At 36.4% G+C, this 24,942-nt stretch overlaps 1 protein-coding gene across 6 annotated transcripts in view; it reads left to right on the forward strand.

Moving 5' to 3' along the window:
- ksr1a (kinase suppressor of ras 1a) overlaps nt 1–24,942 on the forward strand; it is a 69,914-nt gene that overhangs the window by 11,545 nt on the left and 33,427 nt on the right. For 2 of the 6 annotated variants that reach the window (XM_030153687.1, XM_030153686.1), the window contains exons 1-2: nt 3,738–3,947; nt 15,758–15,898. In XM_030153687.1, coding sequence (XP_030009547.1) covers nt 3,738–3,947; nt 15,758–15,898 — 351 coding nt within the window. Of the gene's footprint in view, nt 1–3,397; nt 3,948–15,757; nt 15,899–24,942 lie in introns of those variants that run through there. The other 4 variants (XM_030153690.1, XM_030153688.1, XM_030153684.1 and 1 more) reach the window with 4 other exon arrangements.

Here is a 24,942-nt window from a genome sequence, read left to right on the forward strand (position 1 = left end):
TACATGTTTTTCACTTAGAACTGCAAAATACAGAGAATAATATTACATTAAATGGTAATAAATCGCTTCAGAGAAAAATTCATTTGGAACTGCCATGAAAGTAGCACTGGGTCTTTATGGGATAATCACAAATGCATCAGGTATCCAGAAACCTTTTTCCACCACTGTATGGTTTGGCCTAGGTACCAGATCCCCTGGCTGGTTCTAATAAATACACTTCCATCCAAAAAGTATTATATATATACTGTATAAAACTATATTTTTTGTGTGTTTGTATATCAATGTAAAAAATAAAATAGTGCTATTACAAAATATTATTAAAATGTAAAAGATGACTTGAACTTTTCTAATCAATCTCGAAATCATAAAATCTATTGTAAGCACAATATTGATCCATGCCTGTACAGTGTCATATTTTTAGGGTTTGCATGGTTTGTGGTGTTTAAGTGGTATCTTTTCTTTCACAGGGCCCAAAGATTTTTTTTTACACCACTGCATGGTTTGGTTCAAGTGCCAGAGCTCCTATCGCTGATTCTAATAAATATACTTCCACCCAATAAATAATACTATATTTTGTTTATGTATTATTTGTATATCAATGTTAAAAAAAAATCCAATACTGTTATCATTAAAAACTAAAATAAAAATATAAAAACTTGCACTTTTCTCATCAATGTCAAAATCATAAAATCTACTGTAAGCACAATATTGATCCATACCTGCATTGTGTTATTTTTAGGGTTTGCATGGTTTGAGGTATTAAATTGATAGGGCCTGATGTTATATTTTTTTCACAGGGCCCCAAAATATTTTACATGAGGTCCTTTTTTTTTTTTTCCACCACTGTCTGGTTTGGTCCAGATGCCAGAGCTCCAATATACTTCCATCCAAAAAATAACACAATTATTTATTTACATTTATCAATGTAAAGAAAAAAATCTAATATTGCTATCATTAAAAATATATATTATTAAAACAGACAATGACTTGCTCCTTTCTCATCAATCTTGAAATCATAAAATCTATTAAAAGCACAATATTGATCCATACCTGCATAGTGTTATATTTTTAGAGTTTGCATGGTTTGTGGTATTAAAGTGATGGGGCCTGAAGGGATTTTTTTTCACAGAGCCCCAAATTTTTTTTACATGGGGTCTGATTTTTTCCCCACCTCTATATGGTTTGGTCCAGATGCCAGAACTCCTAGTTGATTCTAGTAAATATACTTCCATCTCAAAAACAATACAATTAAGTTATTTGTGTATAAATGGAAAAGAAAAAAATCTAACACTGTTGTCATTAAAATATATATTATTAAAATAGACGATGACTTGCACCTTTCTCATCAATCTTGAAATCATAAAATCTATTAAAAGCACAATATTGATCCATACCTGCATAGTGTCATATTTTTAGAGTTTGCATGGTTTGTGGTGTTAAAGTAAAAGGGCCTGAAGTGATTTTTTACATGGGATTCCAATTTTTTTTTTTTTTTTTTCCACCACTGTATGGTTTGGTCCAGATGCCAGCACTCCTAGGTGATTCTAGTAAATATACTTTTAATCCCAAAAATAATACAATTATTTATTTGTGTATCAATGTAAAACAAAAAAAATCTAATACCGTTATCATTAAAAATATATGTTATTAAAACAGACGATGACTTGCACCTTTCTCATCAATCTTGAAATCATAAAATCTATTATAAGCACAATCCATAACTGCATAGTGACATATTTTTAGAGTTTGCATGGTTTGTGGTATTAAAGTGAAAGGGCCTGAAGTGATTCTTTACATGGGGTCCAAATTTTTTATTTTTTTTCCCTCCACTGTATGGTTTGGTCCAGATGCCAGAGCTCCTATATACTTCTTTGCAAAAAAAAAAATATTACCATTATTTATTTGTGTAGCAATGTAAAAGAAAACAAATCTAAAACTGATATCATTAAAAATATATATTATTAAAATAGGCATGACTTGCACCTTTTTCATCAATCTTGAAATCATAAAATCTATTAAAAGCACAATATTAATCCATAAATGAAGTTGCAGGACCCAATGATAATTTTTCATTTTAAGGTTAGGGTGTGTATCCATGAAAATAATGTAAATATACTGTATATAACAGTGGTTCCCAACCTTTTTTGTCTCGTGACCCCATTTTCACATCACAAATTTCTGCCAACCCCAGACACTCAGAACGGAGACATTATTTTTTTCTAAAATTGATTTGTTTTTGATCATGTAATAGTTTACTATACTATGTTGCAAATAAATGTTAATTTTAGATGACATTTAGTCTATATAATGTATATTATCATGGACGGAGGCAGAAAAGCCAGGTGTAAATTACTGCACAAAGTGACAATTTTATTTTCCTTGGTCAGGATATGCACAGTCAGTCCAGTTTGGATTTACAAGGCTGACAATTAATACTGAACAAACAAGAACTCAAACTATGAATTATGAAAGAGCTGCAGCATCTGAAACTGACCACAATGAACATTTGAAAGATAAACAGAACCACAGTGCTTCAGTTTCAGCTTCACAGTTTGTCATGTCTTTTATGGATTGTGATTGTCTCTCTCAACTCACCATATATTTATTATTATTATTATTATTATTATTATTATTATTATTATTATTATTATTATCTTTAGCAATTACTAGACATTTCAGGCGACCCCATTTGATTTCCAGGCAACCCCTCATGGGGTCTCGACCCCAAGGTTGAAAAACACTGATATAATCGGCTTCCTGATTTTTTTTGTTTTGTTTTGTTTTGTTTTTTGTTTGTTTGTTTGTTTTTTCGTTTTGTTTTGTTTTTTGTTTTTTTTAATCAATTACAAGAAATTTCAGGCGACCCTAAGGTTGAAAAACACTGATATCGTCGGCTTCCTGACTTTTTATTTATTTATTTATTGTTTGTTTGTTTGTTTGTTTTGTTTTTTATCAATTACTAAAAATTTCAGGCGATCCCAAGGTTGAAAAACACTGATATCGTCGGCTTCCTGATAAAATCTGCTATGTGACTTTTGGCAAATTTTACAGAAGAAAGAAAAGACTGTTTATATAACAGGAAACTGTGAAATATGACAAAAAAAATACCAGTTCCTTTAATGTTGGTACTTATAATGGAATGTAAACAACTTTCACAGGAGACTGAAATTTGAATTTATAATAGGGGAGATAACAGGTTTTTATTCCCAACCAAAAATGTCACTTAGCAGGTTTCATTATAAAGCCGACGATATATAATACAGAAATAAGGATGTGCGTGCATGCGTGGAGTGGGAGTGTTGAAAGGATATGTCGTGGAAGAGCGCAGGCTTTTGCAAGCAGTATGACTCCATTTCCCAGAATGCAGCGCGCCCCATGATGTTCCCAACAGCTGACAGACGGTGAAAGCCTCTGCCAGAGCTGGTGGAACACAGCAGCCTCTCGTCGGTAGCCCCCGGACCGAAATATATGTCGAGTATTGGTGGACTTTGGACCGCTTTACGACCCCGGGCTGCCTTCGAGTACCTTGTTTTGATAAAATAGACTTACTTTGCATCCAGACTTTTTCTTTTTTTTTTTTTTTGTCTGGTCTTTTTTTTCTGACATCGGGAGCTGGGGACGTTTTGCTGTCAGCTAACTTCCACACTAGGTCGCTGCGACGCCGGACCGCTGCATATGTTTTATTTTAGCTTAACAGCTTGACTCCAGCCCCTTCCATCCGTGCCCAATGCTGAGGAATGGATAGTGTGTCTGCTAAAGGTGGGAAGATGGTCGAGAGTGATGAGCAGCCGGAGAGGGAGAGCGGCGGTGGCGCAGCGATGGCCGCACTACATCAATGCGAACTCATCCAGAATATGATTGATATCTCCATCTCCAGTTTACAGGGGCTACGGACCAAATGCGCCGCGTCCAACGACCTCACACAGCAGGAAATACGCACTTTAGAGGTAATGAGGATTTTAGATCATACCACTGCTTGGTCCTGTCATGAAAAGCAGCCTAGGCAAATTGCGGAGTCATGAAGCCCTAACGCTATGTCCGCCTCAAATAAGGCTGAATATTGGCTGTGAAGCGCCCGATTACTGGGTGTCAGTGAACTAAGCACATTTTACATCGAGGGAATGACTCTAAATAACATCTGATTCTTCCTTTTTTATATTATCAGAGTAGAGGATTCATAAATGAGTGATGCTTTGATCCTGTTATTTGTGTGACCTCTTTCTCTAGGTGGAAATATTTGTCAGGAACCCCCCCCCCCTCCTCCTCTCTCTCTCTTTCTCTCTCTCTCTTTCAACCCCCCCACTGGATAGTTCACAGCACTGTGCCGTGTAGCTGAATCCAGCCTGGCCTAATGGCACACATTCAATAATCTGATACTGCTTTTATTTGTATTATCTCTCCTCTGCATGGGATTTTGTGTTTGGAGAATACAAAACCAACCGTACGTCGTGTTCCATGTGATCAGTTTCCAGCCCCAAAGCATGAGGCATGGATCTCCTCTCCAAAAGCGCTCTTTACCCTGCATCTGGATGCAGATTCAGCTCAGTCGTGTTGGGATGACTTGACTGTGTTTTTGTTTTTTTTGTTTTTTTTTTTGCGCATGGCTTTAATAGGGCCTCAGCATATCTTACTAGAGTACTAGGATGTATGATACACAAGTCATGGGTGCCTCATAACATGCAAGCATCAGCCAGTGATGCACACAGCAACTTGACAAAATAAAAATAGGACACAGACAGCACAATCACATGAACACTGTCCACATAAGGGTGTTTTATTAATCACTCTTGCAACCAAATTTTCATTTTCATTTTTATTTTAACAAATGAAGTCCAACCAGAGGTATTTTAGGGGATACAATATTACAATATCACCAACAGTGGGTTCAAGACATAAGAACGTGTCACAGGATACCATAGAACACAGTGATAGTATGATGATTAAAAAAAGAAAAGAGAAAATAAAAATGCATATATAATCTACAAAAATACACACAAAACATACAGAGACATACAAACATATATAGTATTTTATTAATCACTTACTATTACTCTAAATGTATTAATTTAATCTACTTGAATAGGTCTATATTTGAACCTATTTTACCTTTTAATATTATAAAATACAGGATGTTTATCATGATTGTAACATTGTTAGCTGACTGAATGAATCATGTCATGGAAAGTCCAGCTTCATGCTCTAACAATGCCATGAGGCCACGACTGTCTTTACAGGAAAACAAAAGGAAAGAGGAGGTTAGTGTGGATATAAAAGATTGAAACAACTGCTTTAAGAAAAAAAAAAAAAAAGTGAGTCGAGTCTGTGTATTTGAATAATATAGCTTTGGCATTTAAGACATAATAGATGCTTTAGCTCATGGTTTATTTAGGCTTAATACCTCACATAAAAAGAATATTCATTCCTGATTGGCTAGAGGCTATCAATTATCCATGTCCGCTTTATGTCTGTCAAACTGAACACCCCAGGAACAATTGCTCTGTTGCCCCTGAAAACTAATGTTCCAGAAAGCTCTGCACATTTAATCTGAGTGGCATGCAAATACAATAGGCTGAACTGGTTTTAAGTGACCTTCAATCTGGTCAAGAACCAGTCAAACAAGGCCCATGAGGACATTCATTATTGAGTTACTAATTTGCAATCTTTTATGTTGTTCCTATGTTTTTTTCCCCCTTCTAGCTGACAGTTTCCGTGTTGTTTTCTTGAATAAGTGTTATTAATATCATTAATGTTATTTAGACTTTCAAATTGACAGTATGAGGGGGAAAAAATCCAGTAGAATTACTAACTTAGATGCCAGTTACAATCTAGGTCAAAGTAGTTTTTCATATAATTGCCAAAAAGTGGTTGTTTTTTACTAGATATAAGGATATATGTACCTTTAATCACTCTATTGCATCATAGTCTAGTTAGAATTTGGAGGTAAAGTTCATGTTCTGTCCACAAGCGCCTCCTTTAAGAGTTCTTCATCCTCTGAAATGCCTACCTCATCACTACGTTGAGCAGGAAGTGATCTGGCAGAGTACTTCCTGCTTTGTGCTGTCTTATAGATTCCTTCTGCGTTGGTATTGTTCTTCATGACAATACGCAGGCACTACTAGTCTCACATTTTGCTTGAAGACTGCTCCAAGGTCTCTTTCCTGTTCCATGGCCTAAATGCAGTGAGGTCACATCCTTGAAATTCACCGATTCAACTAGTGGGTGGAAATAGTTGAAGGTTGTCTTTGTTGGATTCACTATGTCTTTTTCTATTTAAGGTTCTAAACAATTCGGACCTTCTTCATTGGATGCACTGCGTGGCTTTGGCTGATGAGCCTGTTTTATTCAGTTGTGTGGAGATATGTTTATGACAGCCTTTAATTCAACTCATATGTGCATTTCGAGTGTCCCAAGGTGTAGTTACAGATAAAACATGAGCATTTTAACTTGTCTGGGAACATTTAATCGATAAAGTCATCATGACAAAGGTAACATTTGAGCTCAGAGCTAAAGTTTCTTGCACTGGTAACTCATTCATTCATTTATTCATAACCTTTATTTAAACTCAGAGATATATAGAGGATGCAACCTCATTTACAATATAGCAGAGACAAAACAAAACATTTGAAACATACAGTGGACGTATCAGAAACACCATAAAATAAAAGTAACACAGACAAAGTAAAAACAGAGATGTCTGCTTAAAAACAGGAGCAGCTGGAGGTGAAATAAGATGGAATTATGTATTTAAAACACAAAATATTTGAAACATACAGTGCACATATCAGAAGTAATATGCAAAGTGACAAAGATGAACTAAAAACAAGGACATCTAGTTAAAAACAGGAGCAGCTGGAGGTAAAATAAGAAGTGATTAAGGATTTAAATGGTCCTAATGATAAAAGTGCGGTAATTTTCAGATGGTTTTGGAGAGTGTTCCAGGTTTCCAACTGCTATTGAATTTCTTTGTGCATCACCAGTGTTGAATCATTTCGTCTAACATGGTTTTCCAGTATTCCAGAGAGAGTTTTATCAATTTCAATAGCGTTTTTGTGATGAGTTGATAATCAATTACTGCCTTCCTTGGGGCATATCCACTCAGTATGGTCTGCCTAAATGGATCTGGTGACTGAAAATTCTATTTTTACAACAGAAGTAAGTGTTTGGTGAATTTATTTTCTGAATTCTCTCATTTTGGAGGAGCAGCAGTGTGTATTTACACTGAGACAACAGTCACCCACTTAAACCACACCTCAGGACAAAACAGTATGTGTTAACCCTGATTATAATGATGCGTCGTCCCTCCCAAACCAAAATGTCATATGTCCCATATTTGCAAGACTGCAAAGTGCTCTGGATGTCGTGCAAATGATTTCACTTGCAAAAAATCCTCATCCCATAGTGGGGTTTGCAGGGCAGCGGGTGCTGTCTTTATCAGCAGTCTGACTTCCTTTGTCTTTACTGGCACTTCATGTTGAAATCCTGTGTTGGCATCACCGTGCACTTTCACTTCTTGCTTGAGGCCTCGAGATTTCACTGTAAATATTTGAAGTCAGCAGATTTAGGGGTTGATCGCGGTGGTAGAACGATTTTGTTGTTAATATCACAGTCGAGATGTTTGGTCTTTTAAAAGCACCCAGAGCTCTCAGCGTAAATATAAACAGTTTTAACTTCGCATGATAAATGATATTATTGCTAAAGTGTTACTCCGATGAAATTTATGTGACGAATTTGAGCAAACAGTACGAGGTCACAGTAGCTGTCACAGTTATGGTGCAAAGGGGTATTGCTCCCATATTACACTGGAGTGCAATCAAGAGAGGCTTGAACTCACTTTATACTCTCATTGCGAGTGCTTTATTATTCCACTTGAACTGTGTGTTTTTTCTGCCTTGCCAGTGAGAGGATAATGATACTAGCCTCTCAAATGGAGTGCTAACTGGTACTTCACTTTTCACATGTTAATCCCACTTAGCCTTGTGTCTCTTTTCTGCCTCTCATGCTGCCTCTGTGTTACTTTTACTGTAGCTCTTGATATATCCCTGACTCCTGTAGCCTGTCTCTTTTCAAAGTAAAAAAAAGTCTACAGATACACACAGATAATGCGAAGGATGAAAACCTCATATAGATGGTGTGAGGCTCGTGTTCTAGTTTTACATAACCTCTGCTGTGATAAATGTGTCTAGATGTTTAATCATTGCTGTAAACCTTTTACATGCCAGGAACTGATCATCTTTTATTTTAATCAGTGTTCCACGTAATGATCAGTAAAGAGCAAAGCGTCACTCTGTTTTGTCTTCTCATGGTGTTGGAGAGAGTTTGCTCTGCGCTTGTGGTGTGAGCTGTTGTGGCTGCATCTATATTTAGACATCTTTCTTCCTACGCATTTTCAGGGTTGGTTGTTAAATAAGAAAATCAAATGACGCGCAAAGAGCCTGTGCAAGAGGGGAGAGCAGGGAGGAAAGGGGAGGGGAGAATCAAAGCCAATCCGATGGGCTGCTTCTTATGACATGACAACCGCTCTGTGTGTGTGTGTGTGTGTGTGTGTGTGTGTGTGTGTGTGTGTGTGTGTGTGTCGGAGGCCTAGAAGAAGACAATGGGGAATGTGGCTCACATGAGGGTATAGAGGAAACACAACTCTAGTGATTGTAGCAACACTGACCCTGTCTGCATTTCCTTTTTTTTTTTTTTTTTTCTCCCAAGTATGGTGCAGCCAATAAGAATGGACTGCATCATGTAAAAAATCAGGATGGTTTAACAGTGTAGGCAGGCCTTGATCTATTCTTAAACTGACTCAGGATGAGTTGCATTACATCCTGTAATTTTGAGGTCTGCTGTACTTCTGTTGAGAAAAGGGGGGGGGGGGGGGTTGGAGCTATAAAGTCTTAAGGGTGTTATCTTGGTGTAAATGTGTGAGATGACCAGAACATAAAGATTTTTATCTAAGTGGTTTATATGAAATGTCCACATGAAATGGTCTATTTTCTAAGACATTTTGAATTATATATTTGACAATAGCTTAAATGTTACAGTTTTATTGTGTTTCACTGTATATTTTGTTACAAACCTAATTGAACATTTGTGCAAAGACTCTAAGTAAAAGCAGAAAATAAATTGTCAGTAGCTTTAATTTATTGCCTCAGTCGAAATTTGAATGCACTGTTGTCCATGAAGTAAGAATCGTTTTGTTTTCAGATACATTTCTGTTTTTATTTGTACTCATACACATCTGTAAGCTGCAGTGATTACATACTCAGTCCCAGTTACATTTTATCCATCAAGAATAAATCTCATTGTCACTATCATTTCATGAAAAGAGGTAAAGATATTTTACTCCAACTTTATGAGCAACAGTGAAGAATATTCTGTTATAATCTGTCTGTGATATAATATTTACAGTCTGGTTTTCTGGTCTGTGTTACAGTTTTTATACCCAAACTATATCGTTGTCAGAATTAGCTTCTCCTTTAGGTACAAGCTTTTCTGTTTTGTCTTGGCTGGTCATTGTTTGAAATGATTCATTTCCATGTTCACCGTCCTCCATGTTTATTTGTGTTGCTCTCATATGGTGCTTGTATCCATACTGTTTTGAAGAATGCACAATGTTGTCCAAATGATGAAAAATATTGTCCTAAAAAGTATGATTTGAAACATAATGAAATATATGAGACGTGTTCCTACTAGTACATGATATATGACCCAGCCCTAAGCATATGTGTACATTTTAGTTCTACTTATCATTATTTTACTAACATTCATTACATGTAAAAATATCAGTTTATCACCCACGTCCGAAAATGAATATATGTTGGGCTTCTGTTTACTGCTCAGGAAGGAGAGATATGACAGCATAAGCCTGAACGCCCAGGGTCTGCCTGCGCATGAGGTTGCACTAATCTTGCACAACCTTACTTTGAAGCCAGTCTATCCCCTCCCCCTCCCCTCCCCGGCCCAGTGGAGGGGGTCAACCTACGCTGGTGGTGACAGTAATGAAGGAGGGGTCAGCGGGCCATTGTATGGAATTGTCAACCATGTATAATAGAGGTGTAACAGATAGAGTTCTGCATCATGAAGCTCAAGATTTGTGGCAGGCAGTGCTTCAATTTGTGTTCCAGTATAGTAGTGTTATACTATGAGTTTCCCTTGCTACTAGATTGAAACTTAATTGTAACCACTCTATCATGGTATGTTTCTGATGTTAATGATAAAGCACAACCATTGTTTTTAATAGATTTACATTAAAAAATATCATACTGCCTCCCAGTTGAGTTTGCATCTGTTAGATTAAGACTCCAAAAATATTTGCTTTACGTTTAGGATTAAAGTGTAGCTTATGTGATTCAAGGAGTAGAAAAACGGTTTTGTGTTGTTATTCAGGGAGTCTGTTCTGACAACTACAGAGAAAATGAATTGACCTTCCTGTGCAAATATCATTTTCTGGGCTCAGTTCTCTGATAGGCAATGCTATCCCTGGCAGGTGCACCAAAGTGGCTGTGTCAGCAAGAGTCATAAGAAAACAATTGGAGCAGTGGGATGTGCTCTGTAGAAGTCTGCTGTGTCAGTCAGGACACTGCTGGGACTCCTTTCTCCTGTCTGGTGGTTGCCTGACACACTGGCTGTCACTCATCTCTTCACAGCATTAGGCCGTTGCCATGGTGTTGTTTAGCTCTGCTGACAGGTGGGCTCTGACGCCACTTCTCCTCCCCCTCCTCCCACCTCCAGGCCACACGTCAAATGTTGCTTTCTCCGCTCTGCACCAAAAATAATATGCAACGGGCCTGTCATTATCATCTCCTTGCTGATGTGCGTGTGCTCTCAACACAAACACACACATCACTGGTATCTATGAGTGATTTGGAGACTTATATGTTTGTGTAACCACTTCATCTGTCGAGATAAAGTGAATGCTTTGTATTTGTGTCTGGAGTTTAAAACGTTAGCTGTGTGAGAGAGTTTTTACACTCATTTTCCTGCTGTGACTTTTGTATGTTGAGATGTATTGTGTCAGAGAGCTGTGTTTCACATGTATGGGAAAATCCCACTGAAATGTTGCTGACGACTCAGAAGAGGGGTTGCTAGGTAACCTGACGTCACAGGACTGCACTAGTGTATATGGAGGTAAATCAGGAGGCTAGCTCATTAGCCACAGTTTGTGCAGGCCTCTCACTATCAGCCATGCTAGTCCAGATCTGCACAGATACCAGGTTCAAACACATCAGAGCATGGTTAATAACATGAAGAGCTGTGGAAATAACTTGGGGGAATTAATGGAGTGGTAAATATTTGCGTATACATTCAGGAAAAAAAAAAAAGATTTCCAGTCCAAATGTGTACAAGGAAAAGAGAATGTCACAGAGGGGAAGGAATCTTCCATCCATAGAAGATGTACCTACGGGGCAGGCCTCAAAGGTCAAATGTGTACCACTAAAGGAATATTTGATGTTTCTTTGACTTTTTGCTGGTGTAGGCACCACACTGACACTATATATACATTTGCTGTTTTGTTAATTACCACCAGAAGAAGTAGTCACTTTTATAGCAGTTGTTCTGTTCACTGAATTGCTCTTAAGTTCTAAAAATGTCACCTTTTACCAGTTTACCTTCAATAATGATGTTGTTATATTTCTCTAAAAAGCTCTCGAGAGCTGAATAGCAGCTTTCAGAATCCACTCGGAAAGCATTTACCTCCTCTCCATCCTCTTTCTCTCTCCTGTTTTATCTCTCCGGCCTACAGTGGAGATGCCTTTGTTAGCTGCCATTACATCTCAAGGCCACACTTTTCTCAGAGTTTTTTTCCTTTTCTGGGTTGGAGTGTAGATGTGTTATAGAGAAAGTTGAATGAGCTGAGAAAGACACACGCACCTCATTGTTGCTCAGGTACTCGAAAGGTGTCTGGTGGGTTGAGAGCTTGCTGGTGTTGCACAGCTCATCTGAAGGTGCTGTTGCCTGCTCAGTGCTGCCGGCTGTAATGGACTCTTTCAGATAGCCTGTGAGATAAGGAGACACACTATACGGCAGCACTGAGCTCCACAATGCAGGTTGCTGCAAACCAATACCATGGTGTTCATTGTAATACTTACTCACAGGACCACTGCACTTGACATTGGCTTCGAAAGCATTGGGATAAAGTCTCAGAGCTCCACATATCATCTGTCGAGTCTTTTTTTTTTTTTTTTTACTAAAGAATTAGATGTGTAATATTCAGCAAGAAAACCAAATGATGGAAAAGCTTTCATCTCTTTTTACACTCTTTTCTGTATCATGAGCAGGGCCACCAGAATGTAAAGTACAATAAATATACAACCATATTTAGATAGCACGTTTGTAAATGATTACAAAAGTCGACCAGTCTTTACTGTTAAAGAGGCAAAAATAATTTGTGCCACAAAGGTTCCATACAAATTTGTTTTCTTTGCCAGTGCTGCAGATTCACTCATTAGTTGACCAGAGTATTGTTCCTATGTGCTGTATAATAATAGCTGGGTCTATTTAATTAACTGTTCTGTCCACTGGGGGCAACGGAAAATCGAATTAAACAGACCCTGGGATTGTGACTGCAGGTGCAAGAACGGAAAATGATTGTGGTTATGCAGCAGTTCGGTCTTTATCGTACTGAGGAGGCGTTTGTTGTTGGAAAAAAGCATGTACTTGTGTTGGTTGAGGTGTTCTGTGGCAAGGCTCTGTTTAAAGGGGTCACATTTTGCTAAACCCACTTTTATTAGTCTTTAGTTCATTTATTATTGTATTTGGACCCTAATAGTTCAAAAAGTTTGAATTTGAACCCTCCAGGTGCAGCTATCTTTATATTCATTTTGACAAAAATCGAGTTGATTTCTACAACCTGTTTTAATTCCTGCTTAATTTGTTTTGTCTATAACTAGTTATGTCACAACATTTACACATATAAGGTCAAGACTTCCAACAAACATTTCTCCGAGTACGACATAATTGTTTGTCAGCAGCAGTGGTTGTAGTCCATACTAAAAATATGTCCAAACTTCGAGCCAATTGCCTAAAATGTTCAGTTGTTGGTTGAACAGGACAGAGCAGCACAGCCAACAACCTGGAGGGGGTGGGGCATGAAGAGGCTCATTTGCATTTAAAGGGCCAGTGCTCAAAACGACCTTTGGTGTCATTACTCAGAAATTGGGTTGAAGATGGACCTGTGGAGTTGAATTAATGAAGAATTCAGACCCAAGCATAAGCATTTACAGTTTATGTAGACCACAGGGACATGTTTTAAAATGCATAATTCCATTTAAAAAAAAAGATAAAAGCAAAATATAACTCCTTTAAAGGCTTATATGAAGATGGCTTTTTAGAGTAGCAACTATTTACTTCTCTAAATCAGTGGTTCTCAACGTTTTTTCAGTGATGTACCCCCTGTGAAATATTTTTTCAGCCAAGTACCCCCTAACCACCGCAAAGCATTTTTGGTAAAAAAAAATGACTTAAAACAGAGTGCTGTGCCATCAGTGTGTGATTTATTAAACTTTGGAACTCCATTTGTAGTGGTTTCTCTTGAACTATTTGGAAATAAAAAGATATAACTTAAAAAAAGAAAGAAATAATTAACTTAATTATAAAGAAAGATTTGTGCACATAAAAATAATTATCAACATAAAGTGTCCTCCTTTGGGATCATAGTAAAGATCTGTTCTCAAACAGAATTACGCTTCAACCACAAGTCCATTGTTTGAGTTTTCAAGTGATTGACAGGTGATGCTAGGTGGCATATGACAGGTTGGGTCGAACCATTCTGGTATGGGGGAGACGCTGGGTTTTTAGGAGGATGAAATTGAATAGCCTACTGAATATAAAATTCATTTTATGAATTTATATAATTTCCTGAAATATTTAATTAATTTAATAATTATTTTTAAAGGATTTTTGCATGGATGCTACTTTTTAAATATATTTTAAAATCTCACGTACCCCCTGGAGTGCCTTCACGTACCCCCAGGGGTACGCGTACTCCCAATTGAGAACCACTGCTCTAAATGGCTTTATGTATTTTGTATGTTAATGAGGGGCAGTATATAAAATTCACTCTAATAAACAAGGTTTAACATTATGGAAATCATGAAAAGTGGTTGTCTGATAGGAATATTTCTTGTTCAATAAAAATACAAAATGCAACACGAGGGTTTGCAGATTTATTGTGAAGACACTGCTGTATTTTGTTTGAAATGATTATAATTTTCCAGCAAGTAATCCACTCTAGCAACATTTTACATCCTGTTATAATGTTATTTATTTGTTTCCAATATTTCATTACGATGTATTATAGTGTATAGTTTTATTAACCTTCAAAGACCTAGAAGTATTTTGTGGTGACTTATATATGGATTTTCCCTATATTTATCATCATTTGTTAGACTATAATTCTCTGTATTTTGTATTTTTCAGTGAAAATCCAGTATTTTACCATATCTAATTTACAGACCATGTGGATGCTCATAAAAGCTCAGAGTAAATTCAAAGGTTATTAATTCAGAAAAGAGTGAACTCGAGAAAAAGTGACTTTTAGCAAAATACATCATTAAGTGAATATAAAAACAAGTGTATATATTCGCCATCATTTCTCAAACTTTTTATCGGTCCGTCATTGTTGCACAAAATGACGGCGTTTCCATGTTCACTACGGAGCCTCTGAATGTCCAAATGGCTCATATCTGACGTGATTGAAAAGATGAGAATCTGCGTTGTACCAGACTATTGGTCTTTTGTCGGTGTTTACGTCTTTGAGGGTTAAAGAAAGGGTTCATGAAGACAGGCAAAAATGATTCAAATAATGAACTGTCAAGGCCTGCAATGAATTGGACCCCGCCTTCACCTATAGATAGTTGGGAAAGGCTCCAGCCCCCCCCCAAGACCCTAGTGAGGATAAAGCAGGTTTCAGAAGATGAAGGAATGAATGAATGAAGGAATGATTTGCCAATAACACGAAAACTGTAGATTGTGCCACACTGACTTAATAACATATTGTTAGCCTCGTAGCATAATTTGGCCAAATAGTGATATCTACATAAAATGAAGCCGCAGTGTTGGAAGAGTGAATGAAGTTCAGGGTTCCCACACGTCCTGGAAAACCTGGAAAATGATTGAAAACATATGGAAAATGAGAAAAAAAATCTCAAATGTCCTGGAAACAGTTATGTTATCCTGGAGAATTATATATCCTCCCTCTGCCTTGTGACCTTGTGTGTGTAAACTGAGCTGAAACAAAGGAAATTGTAGTGATTTATTGAAAATATACAAATATTTTTAGAGGAAGTGCAGGAGAGAAAGTAAGAGACAAGAGAAAGTTGAGTTGGGAGTTGTCCAATGGAACATTGTAACTCCAGTTTGTCAGGTTTATGAAGTGCTACGCTGTAACCTGTGGGTGTGTTTGCATTATTCTGTGATACATTTGTCATAATTATTTTTTTAAATTACAGCCATAGACTGCACATCAAATGTCTGAGTAAAAGAACACGTCCAAAGAATGAGGGGGAATGGATTAGTGTGTGACGTGATAACTTGTCTCTGCAGCAGCTGAAAATGTCCTGGAAGAAAAATTTAGGGAAAGAGTTAGAACCCTGAAGTTATGATAGCAGGGATGCTATGAGGCTAACGATATGTGTATTTAATTTTACATCTCACTATGATGGTTCCACTGCCAACACAGGTGTGACAGATGTGTTTTACACCAGAGTCTTGTTCTTTACCTCTAATCTGCCCCTCCCATCTGCTCTGCGTCCTCTGTTGCTCCCTGCAGGTGAAGCTGATGAAATACATTTGTAAACAACTGCAGTGCAAGCAGAAAGTGCCAGAGACGGAGAGGCCAGAGGCCCTGGACAGCTACCCACACTTACGAGACTGGCTGCGCACCATCAACCTACGACCAGAGCTCATTGAGGTAGGCCATGTTTGGCATCTCTCATCTCTGTGTTTTGGGCCTCATCGATCTGTACGTAGTAAGAGTTGGATAAGCAACTGGGAAAATTGAGGGCTGAGATACCAGAAACTCCAAATAGCTGAACTGCACCGACGTTAGCACCTGAGAAATGGAGAAGGCTAAGTTACAGTAACAGGTTGAAGAGTAGTTTATGACATGGGACGCTCCTTTTTTGAATTTTTCATTTTTATAATATCACATCAATGGACAGTGATCAATAACAGTTTAACTGGACTTTAACCTATGACTAGTGCATGATATCAGTTGTCGTTATGATTTTAGTCTTTATTTCTATTCTTTTTTTAGTCCTATTTATATGAGATAATTTATTTATTGCGTATTATTTAGCCTTTAACCATATTTGTTTCCTTAACGTAGATTATTTGTTTGGCATTTTGATGTAAATTGACTTCTATCACTCTTAATATTATTTTCTTTAGGAATAATAATGTACTCGATTAAGTGGTATGATTACACTGGTTTATGAGTGAAATGCCTCCAGAATAAAAGTAGTGAAACTTTCCAAATTTAAGTCACTAATACAGTGTTTTTCAACCATGGGGTCGGGACTTGATGTGGGGTCGCCTGGAATTCAAATGGGGTCACCTGAAATTTCTAGTGATTGATAAAAATAAAAATAAAAAACTTACTAATGGTGAGTTGACAGAGACAATCCCAATCCATAAAAGACATGACAAACTGAAGCTGAAACTGAAGCACTGTGGTACTGTTTATCTTTCAAATGTTCATTGTGGTCGGTTTCAGATGCTGCAGCTCTTTCATAATACATAGTTTGAGTTATTGTTTGTTCAGTATTAATTGTCAGCCTTGTAAATCCAAGCTGGACTGACTGTACATATCCTGACCAAGGAAAAGAAAATTCTCACTTTGTGCAGTAATCTACACCTGGTTTTTCTGCCTCCATCCATAATAATATACATTAAATAGACTAAATGTCATCTAAAATTAATGTTTATTTGCAACATAGTAGAACAAACTATTACATGATCAAAAACAAATTAATTTTAGCAAAAAAAAATGTCTTAGGTTTGAATGTCTGGGGTCACCAGAAATTTGTGATGTTAAAAGGGGGTCACGGGCCAAAAAAGCTTGGAAACCACTGGACTTATAAATAAAACAATTATGTCTAAAATGCTGGTTGACCATAGTTCCCAAGATACAGTCTTGGGTCAAAAATGATGTTAAATTTTTAGAATTAAGGAGAGAATGAGTTTTACTGAAAAGGAATGTTTGTCTCAGAGCTACAACATCTACTTAAAAACACTGAACATAACAATATAATTACTTACAGGTTTTTACTACTAGAAGATTTATAGATCGATTGTATAAATGTACTTAAACCAATATATATGTGAAATAATACTTTATTATATGAACTGAAAACATTAGCACCGGCACATCTATCATTTTGTTTTCCAGTTCATGTTATTGAAATATGTAAGATTTAGCACCTTTAATCTCTGAGGCAGGTACTTTAAAAAAAAAAGTAGACACAGAAATAAGTTTATCCAAATGCATTTCAAGTAAATAATTTTGACTAATATCCCTCTGCTGAACAATATAGAAAACTACAAAAGCCATATATGATCTTTTCAACCTTTTCTTAGTTTTCTCATTTCTCCCACCTTTTTCTTCTTATAAACTGAAACTATTTATTTAAAATTGTATTTCACACTCCTACTTACATTTATGTTCATGCATAGAGACAGTGGAAACACGTATGTGAATAGTGATTAGTTATTTAAGTTTCTATTGATTAGCTTGGTTGATGGTGGTTGTGTAGTTTATTTTGGGGTCACCTTAATGTTTGCCCTCAAAGCAGCCTCCTCTAGACCAGTTGTGTCAAAACTGGCCCACAAAAGGTTCTGATCCGGCCCGCAGGATGAATTTGGGAAGTGCAAACATTACACTGAAGATATTAACAGTCAAGGGTGTGGAACTCATTTTGGTTGAGGTTCCACAAACCGACCAATATGATCTAAAGTAAAATAATAACCAAATAACCTATAAATAATGACAGCTACAAATTTTCTTCTTGGTTTAATGTTTTAAAAAATAACATTAAATTATGAAAGTATTTACATTTACAAACTATCCTTTCACAATAAAATCTGAATAACCTGAACAAATATGAACAACCTGAAATGTCTATAGAAAACTAAGTGCATTTTTAACAGTGTTCTGTCTATTACTAAATGTTTTGTGTATTTGTAGATCCACCGTGATCTGCAAGTTGTGTTAATAAGCAGAGATGTAATATTGTAGAAATCGTTCTTATTTTATCTGAAAATTTTTAACAGTATTCTGCTTGTTTGTCTAACATTGTGTGTAATGCACATGTGTAAATGATAAGTTGAGACATGCAGTCACAGAAAAAATTAGTAGACCATCAAAAATCATCAAAAACAATGGTTATGCAATCAAGTACTAACTCCTGTGTGTATCATGTGACTAAAATAGACAGAAAAGAAAACATGGAATGCCTAATAGCACTGTTTTTGCCAGTACAATGCCATATCTATTGATGTAAGAACTGAAGTGATTTTGGTTATTATCAAGAAAACATTGAAAATGGCTAGATATCAGCTCTGAAATTAAACTGTTATGAGCTATTTTTGTTGTTATCATTATATTTGTCCAAACACATGTACCTTTAGTTCTACCAGGCATTAAAATGAACAAGAAATTGAAGAAAACAAGGGTGGTCTAATAATTTTTTCCGTGACTGTAATATTGTTAAAATTGCACTTATTTTTCTTATGAAATTTCAGTTTTGTCAGGTTATTCATGTTTTTTTGAAAAAAGGATTGTTTCGAAATATAAATATTTTCATAATGTTTTTTATCGCACTAAAACAAAGACAAATGTGTGTAGTTGTCATTATTTATAGGTTATTAGCTTATTATTTTACTGGTCCGGCCCTCTTGAGGTCAAATTGGGCTAAAAATGACCCCTGGAAGAAAATGAGTTTGACACCCCAGTTTTGGACATTATTTATGAAACTGCTGAATAGGTTACATATTTTTCTCTGTTTCGCTGCTTCTGGGTCTGTTCTTTTCCAACTTCAGCGTTACAGGTTCTGTCATAACCCCATAAATTTGTCTCTGTTATCCTCTGCTGTTCTGCGGCTGTGCTTCTGCTATGTTCAGTGTCCACAAAAGCTATGGGAAAACATAGCTTTTATGGACGTTAATGGACTATATGATCAATAATGGAGCATAATTAGTGAAAAGCTGTTACTGAAATGAAGTTAAACTGGAAACATCAGTACTTGTGGTAACTTGCTTGCATATGAATATGAATATGAATGTGGAATACTTGACCAATGACAAGAAGAATGTCACTCTGGCAGAGAAAAGGCTCTCTTGTTTGTTTGTTTTTTATAACACACTTGTTTCAACAGTCAATCAAAATCTCAGTTTATCAATTAGCCTTTTCTGTATAAATGTGTGTGTTTTTTCAGACACTTCATAATTCTTACTTGTGTGATTTATACCTTTGTAAAACGTAGAGAAATTGTGTCATTAATTATACATTACCTGAACCTTGAACCTTAAGGTCAAAGCACCTCCTTTTTGCATTCATCAATCTGATTATATAGTTCTACATCAGGGGTGTCAAACTCATTTTAGTTCAGAGGCCACATACACCCTAAAATGATCTCAAGTGGACTGGACCAGTACAATAATAACACTGACAATAGTAAAATTACAATATGAAAATGTTTACATCTGCAAAGCATGCTTTAAAAAATGTGAGTAACATGAACAAATATGAACAACCTGAAATTTCTTAAGGGAATTAAGTTCAATTTTAACAATATTATGCCTCACCTTATCATTTACACATGTGCATTACAACTTACTGATCACAGTGGATCTACAAAGACATAAAACATTTAATAACAGGCAGAATATGGTGAAAATCGCACTTACTTATTTTAAAACATTACAAATTGTTCATATTTGTTCAGGTTATTAAAGTTTTTTGTACAAGAATGATTTATAAATGTAAACATTTTTATATAATTTTACTCTTTTACACTAAATCAAGACCCACTTCAGATTGACTTAGGCTGCATTTGGCCCCTGAATTAAAATGATTTTGACACCCTTTATTGCTAATATCTTCAGTGTCATTTTTACATTTAACAAATTCATCCCATGGGCCAGACTGGACCCTTTCATGGGCTGGTTTTGGCCCACAGGCTGTATGTTCGACTCCCCTGTTGTACATGTTATTTTGTCATGATGTGAATTTGTGGTGTGTTACTGTCCACACCCTACAGATTTAAGGTGAAGAAAAGGAAACTGTACAGATATCAGACACAAACGTGTGATAAGTGCAATGTAGTGATGATTCAAAGGTTTTATCAGATGAGATGGAGAGGAACCAGTGCTGCATCCTCCTCTATTTAGTCTCTTAGAAAATGATATGGTGAATGACATTGCGAACTGTGCTACAGTGTCTCAAGTGGCCGTCGCATCAAGACTCTGACTTCATTAATGTGTTTAAAGTGTGTTGAACATCCGGCTGCGGAGTCCCCGAGCAGGACGCTGACTTCTTACCCAGTAATCTGTGTGTGACCCTGAACAGTGTGGTCCTTTAGTTTATGAGCACTTTCATATCCAGCATTTACCAGCATGAGCGAACCACCACTGAAATGTGCAGTAACCGCAGTTTTTATCTTGTTTTGACTTACGAGCGACAGCCGGATTGTGATCCACCAGTTTAACTATTATTGCATTCCACTTCCTATGAAGATACTGCATTAGAAATGTGTTTCTGCGAGCAGACCACAGTGATAGAAGGCTGCTGTTTAATCAGCGTGCTCTCTGTTTTTGTTCTTTTTTGTCACCTTATCTCAGTTGTTCTTTCCTACCATGATTTGTTTGTTACAGTTTCTCTCCTTTCACTGCCAGTTCTTTCTGTGCATCTATAGACCATTCTTCCTTCCCAGTATTTTGTTTTGCCTTCATCTGTGTGTTGGAGTTTGTTTTGTAACAGTATTCGGTGTGTTTTACACATTTATAATATTCTAATTCATGTGCATGTGCTACTACTTTAACCATCAAAGACCTAAAGAGCCACCAGTGGCCAAAAGCATGAACTGATCTGAAATGTTTAACCCATAAAGACCCAGCGTTACTTTGATATCAGTTCACAAATGAAATTTTCGCCGAATCTAACCTTTCTTAACTGATTTGGTATCATTTATTTATAATATTATCCTCTATATTTTGTATTTTATCTGTATAAATCATGTATATTCCTATATTTAAGTCACTGACCATGTAGATGTTCATAAAAGCTCAGCTTAAAGTTTGGGTTAATATATCAGAAACAGAGAAAACTGAAGAAGAAGTGACTTTTTCAGTCAAATCTATCATTAACTGAACATAAACCAAGCATTTCCATCCACTGTCATTAACCCATAAAGACCCAAACGTCCACCATTTACCAAAATCATCTTAAACTGTTTAATCCCTGTTGATCCACTAATTCATGTAACTAATTGTAAAATACAGTTTGTCATCTTTTCATGGTCATCAGATATGACCCATTTGGATGTTCAAAGGCGCTGTAGTTACCGTGGAAACACCATCATCTTTTACAACATTGATTCACCAGTAAAACCCATGGAGTTGGATCAATGACAGTGGATGGACACAGTTTTTATTCAGTTAATGATAGATTTTGCTAAAAAAAAAAAAAAAAAAGTCACTTTTTCTTGTTTTGTCTAATATTGATATTATAATCCTCAGCTTTACTCTGAGCTTTTATGAATATCTACATTAGTGGTTTCCAACCTTTTTTGGCCCCTGACCCCATTTTAACATCACAAATTTCTGACAACACCAGACATTCAAAACGGAGACTTTTTTTTTGCTAAAATTAATTTGTTTTTGATCATGGAATAGTTTGCTATACTATGTTGCAAATAAACATTAATTTTAGATGACATTTAGTCTATATAATGTATATTATTATGGACGGAGGCAGAAAAGCCAGGTGTAAATTACTGCACAAAGTGAGAATTTTATTTTCCTTGGTCAGGATATGTACAGTCAGTCCAGCTTGGATTTACAAGACTGACAATTAATACTGAACAAACAATAACTCAAACTATGAATTATGAAAGAGCTGCAGCATCTGAAACTGACCACAATGAACATTTGAAAAATAAACAGTACCACAGTGTTTCAGTTTCAGCTTCAGTTTGTCATGTCTTTTATGTATTGTGATTGTCTCTGTCAACTCACCATATATTTTTTATTACTAAGTTTTTTTTATTATTATTACGATTAGTATTATCATCTTTAGCAATTACTAGAAATTTCAGGCGACCCCATTTGAATTCCAGGCGACCCCACGTAGGGTCCCGACCCCAAGGTTGAAAGACACTGATCTACATGATTAGTAAATTAAATGTTGGAAAATACCTGATTTTCACTGAAAAAAAAACACAAAATACAGAAGATAATATTACAATAAATGGCGATAAACCACTTAAGGATGGTTAAATATAAAGACAAAATTATTTTGGAACTGCCATGAAGGTCATACTGGGTCCTTATGGGTTAATCCAACTCCACGGGTTTTACTGGTGAATCAATGTTGTAGAAGATGACGGTGTTTCCATGTTCATTGCGTAGCATCTGAACGTCCAAATGGGTCATATGTGATAACCATGAAAAGATGACAAACTGCGTTTTACACCAATTATTTACATTGATTGATAGGATTAGTGGATCAACAGGTATTAAACAGTTTAGATCAGTAGATGGTTTTGGTTGGTGATGGATGTTTGGATCTTTATGGGTTAATACATTTTGAGCCAATAATCCTATCCAGGCACTGAAATAATGCAGTTTTTCAGCCTTTCAGCGACATACGTCAAATATGTGACGCATGTAACGAGTTGGAACGTTCAGAGGATCTGAGACTGATGTATGTAGTTTGATAAATGACAGTGGTTATAGACACTTGTTTTTAAATTCAGTTTATAACATATTTCTATTGACTCTGAGCTTTTATGAACTTCTGCATAGTCAGTGAAGTAAATATAGCACAATACCCAATTTTCACTGACAAATGCAAAGGACAAAAGTAATAAATGAAGATAAATCATTTAGGAAATGTTAGATTTAGAAGGAAGATCATTAGGAAGTTACTACCACAGTAGCTCTAGATCTTCAAGGGTTAATAGATTTTTCTTCTGCCACGTTTAACCCTATTCATGACTATTTATTTTGCAGCAAAGTCTGCGTTGCCTGCCTTTTGTATGCTGTCGTCATGGCATGGTTGTGACTTGTGTAGTATTTTATTTACCTAGTAACCAGCCTTTCTAGTTATAATTTACAAGTCACGTATTGTACAATGTTATGCAACCATAAGGATGTCTGCAAGCCTTTAAAACCGCTAGCTGTCATATTTGTTTTGTTTTTTTAAACAAAGGAAGTTCATCATGTGTACATTTTTGCCTGAGAAATACATTGAACACATCGGGAGCCATTATGTGATATTAAATATTTATCCAACAGCAACAGAGACAGGTTTTACTTGTGTGTTATGAGTAAATTTCCCTGTTTGTATAAGGATAAATCCACATAAATTGGTAAAATAGTGCACATTTAGTATGATTTTTAATGTCTGCGTTCACATGTATAGACCTGCTGACCAATAATATGAAAGACATCCCAGTGCTGCACACATGAATGCAAGCTCTGCTGTTCACTGTGCTAAAATTGAAATGATATTGTGAGTGAGGAGGTGGAGAAGAGATGGCCCACAGCCACTTTGGATATCACATCGCTCACCCTTGCCTGTGTGTGTGTGTGTGTGTGTTTGTGTGTCTGCTTGTGTTTGCAAGCCTCTTTCTGCTTACACTGTACATAGGAGTAGGAGGCTGCCCTAGTTTTCTGATCAGTGTTTGCCCTGTCAGAGCAAGGGTTTAACCTGACTGATAAGCGATTGCATACTTCCCACGACAAAAAAAAAAGAAAACATCCTAAACGTTTCCCAGCCTTCAACTATCTCCTGTTTCCCTTCTGCGGTCCGTAAAATCGTCATCCCATTAACCGATCATGAAATTAATAATCAATATCTTAGGCTTGTATGCCTCATACGAGTGTAGCCTTAGTTTGTGTCCACACTATTGTCTTTCTCCTCTTGGGTTTTGTTGTACTACCGTTATTAAAGGCTGAAAACAGTGCACATAAGTAGATAGAAAGGAGAGAAAAGAGACAAAGCCTTTACTCAGTGTGTTTTTTATGTCTATGGTATAGAAACAAATGCATCCTCCCTCATTAGTGGTCTTCCTTCAGTAAATGTCATGGCATTTTAAACAAACAGTGTACACTTTTGACCTCTGTTTTTCTGTACTTCTGAGTTATAGTGGAAAGCAACATGCGAACCATGTCATAATCACAAACGGCCACAGTTAGCAAAGCGTTGCAGGCTCTTTCGCACTCTTAAAACAACTTAAACGTATATCTATGCCCTATTTGTAACTAATAAAGACCAAAACTGGTTGATTTTTCTCTTGTCTAGTTTGACTTGCATTTTTTATTTCTTTATTCTAAACATATCAAATCATCACACATCAAATACTAAAATTAGAGCATTGGTACATTACCCACCCCTAACCAGAAGGGGTTTTCATATCAATATAGTGGATTTTTATCCCACACACATCAACTTTGAGTATCCATGTATGAGGGATGTAACAATTACCGGTATAACGATAAACCGCGGTAAAATTCCCGACGGTTAGTATCACCGTTTAAATTCTACAGGGTGGGGAAGCAAAATTTACAATATTTTGAGGCAGGGATTGAAAGACAGTGTATGACCAATTAGTTTATTGAAAGTCATGAGAATTTATTTGCCACAAGAAAATTTATATAATAGAAAATGTTTTTATTCTATGTGTCCTCCTTCTTTCTCAATAACTGCCTTCACACGCTTCCTGAAACTTGTGC

This window comes from Sphaeramia orbicularis, chromosome 14, assembly GCF_902148855.1.
Source record: "Sphaeramia orbicularis chromosome 14, fSphaOr1.1, whole genome shotgun sequence".
Taxonomy (NCBI): domain Eukaryota; kingdom Metazoa; phylum Chordata; class Actinopteri; order Kurtiformes; family Apogonidae; genus Sphaeramia; species Sphaeramia orbicularis.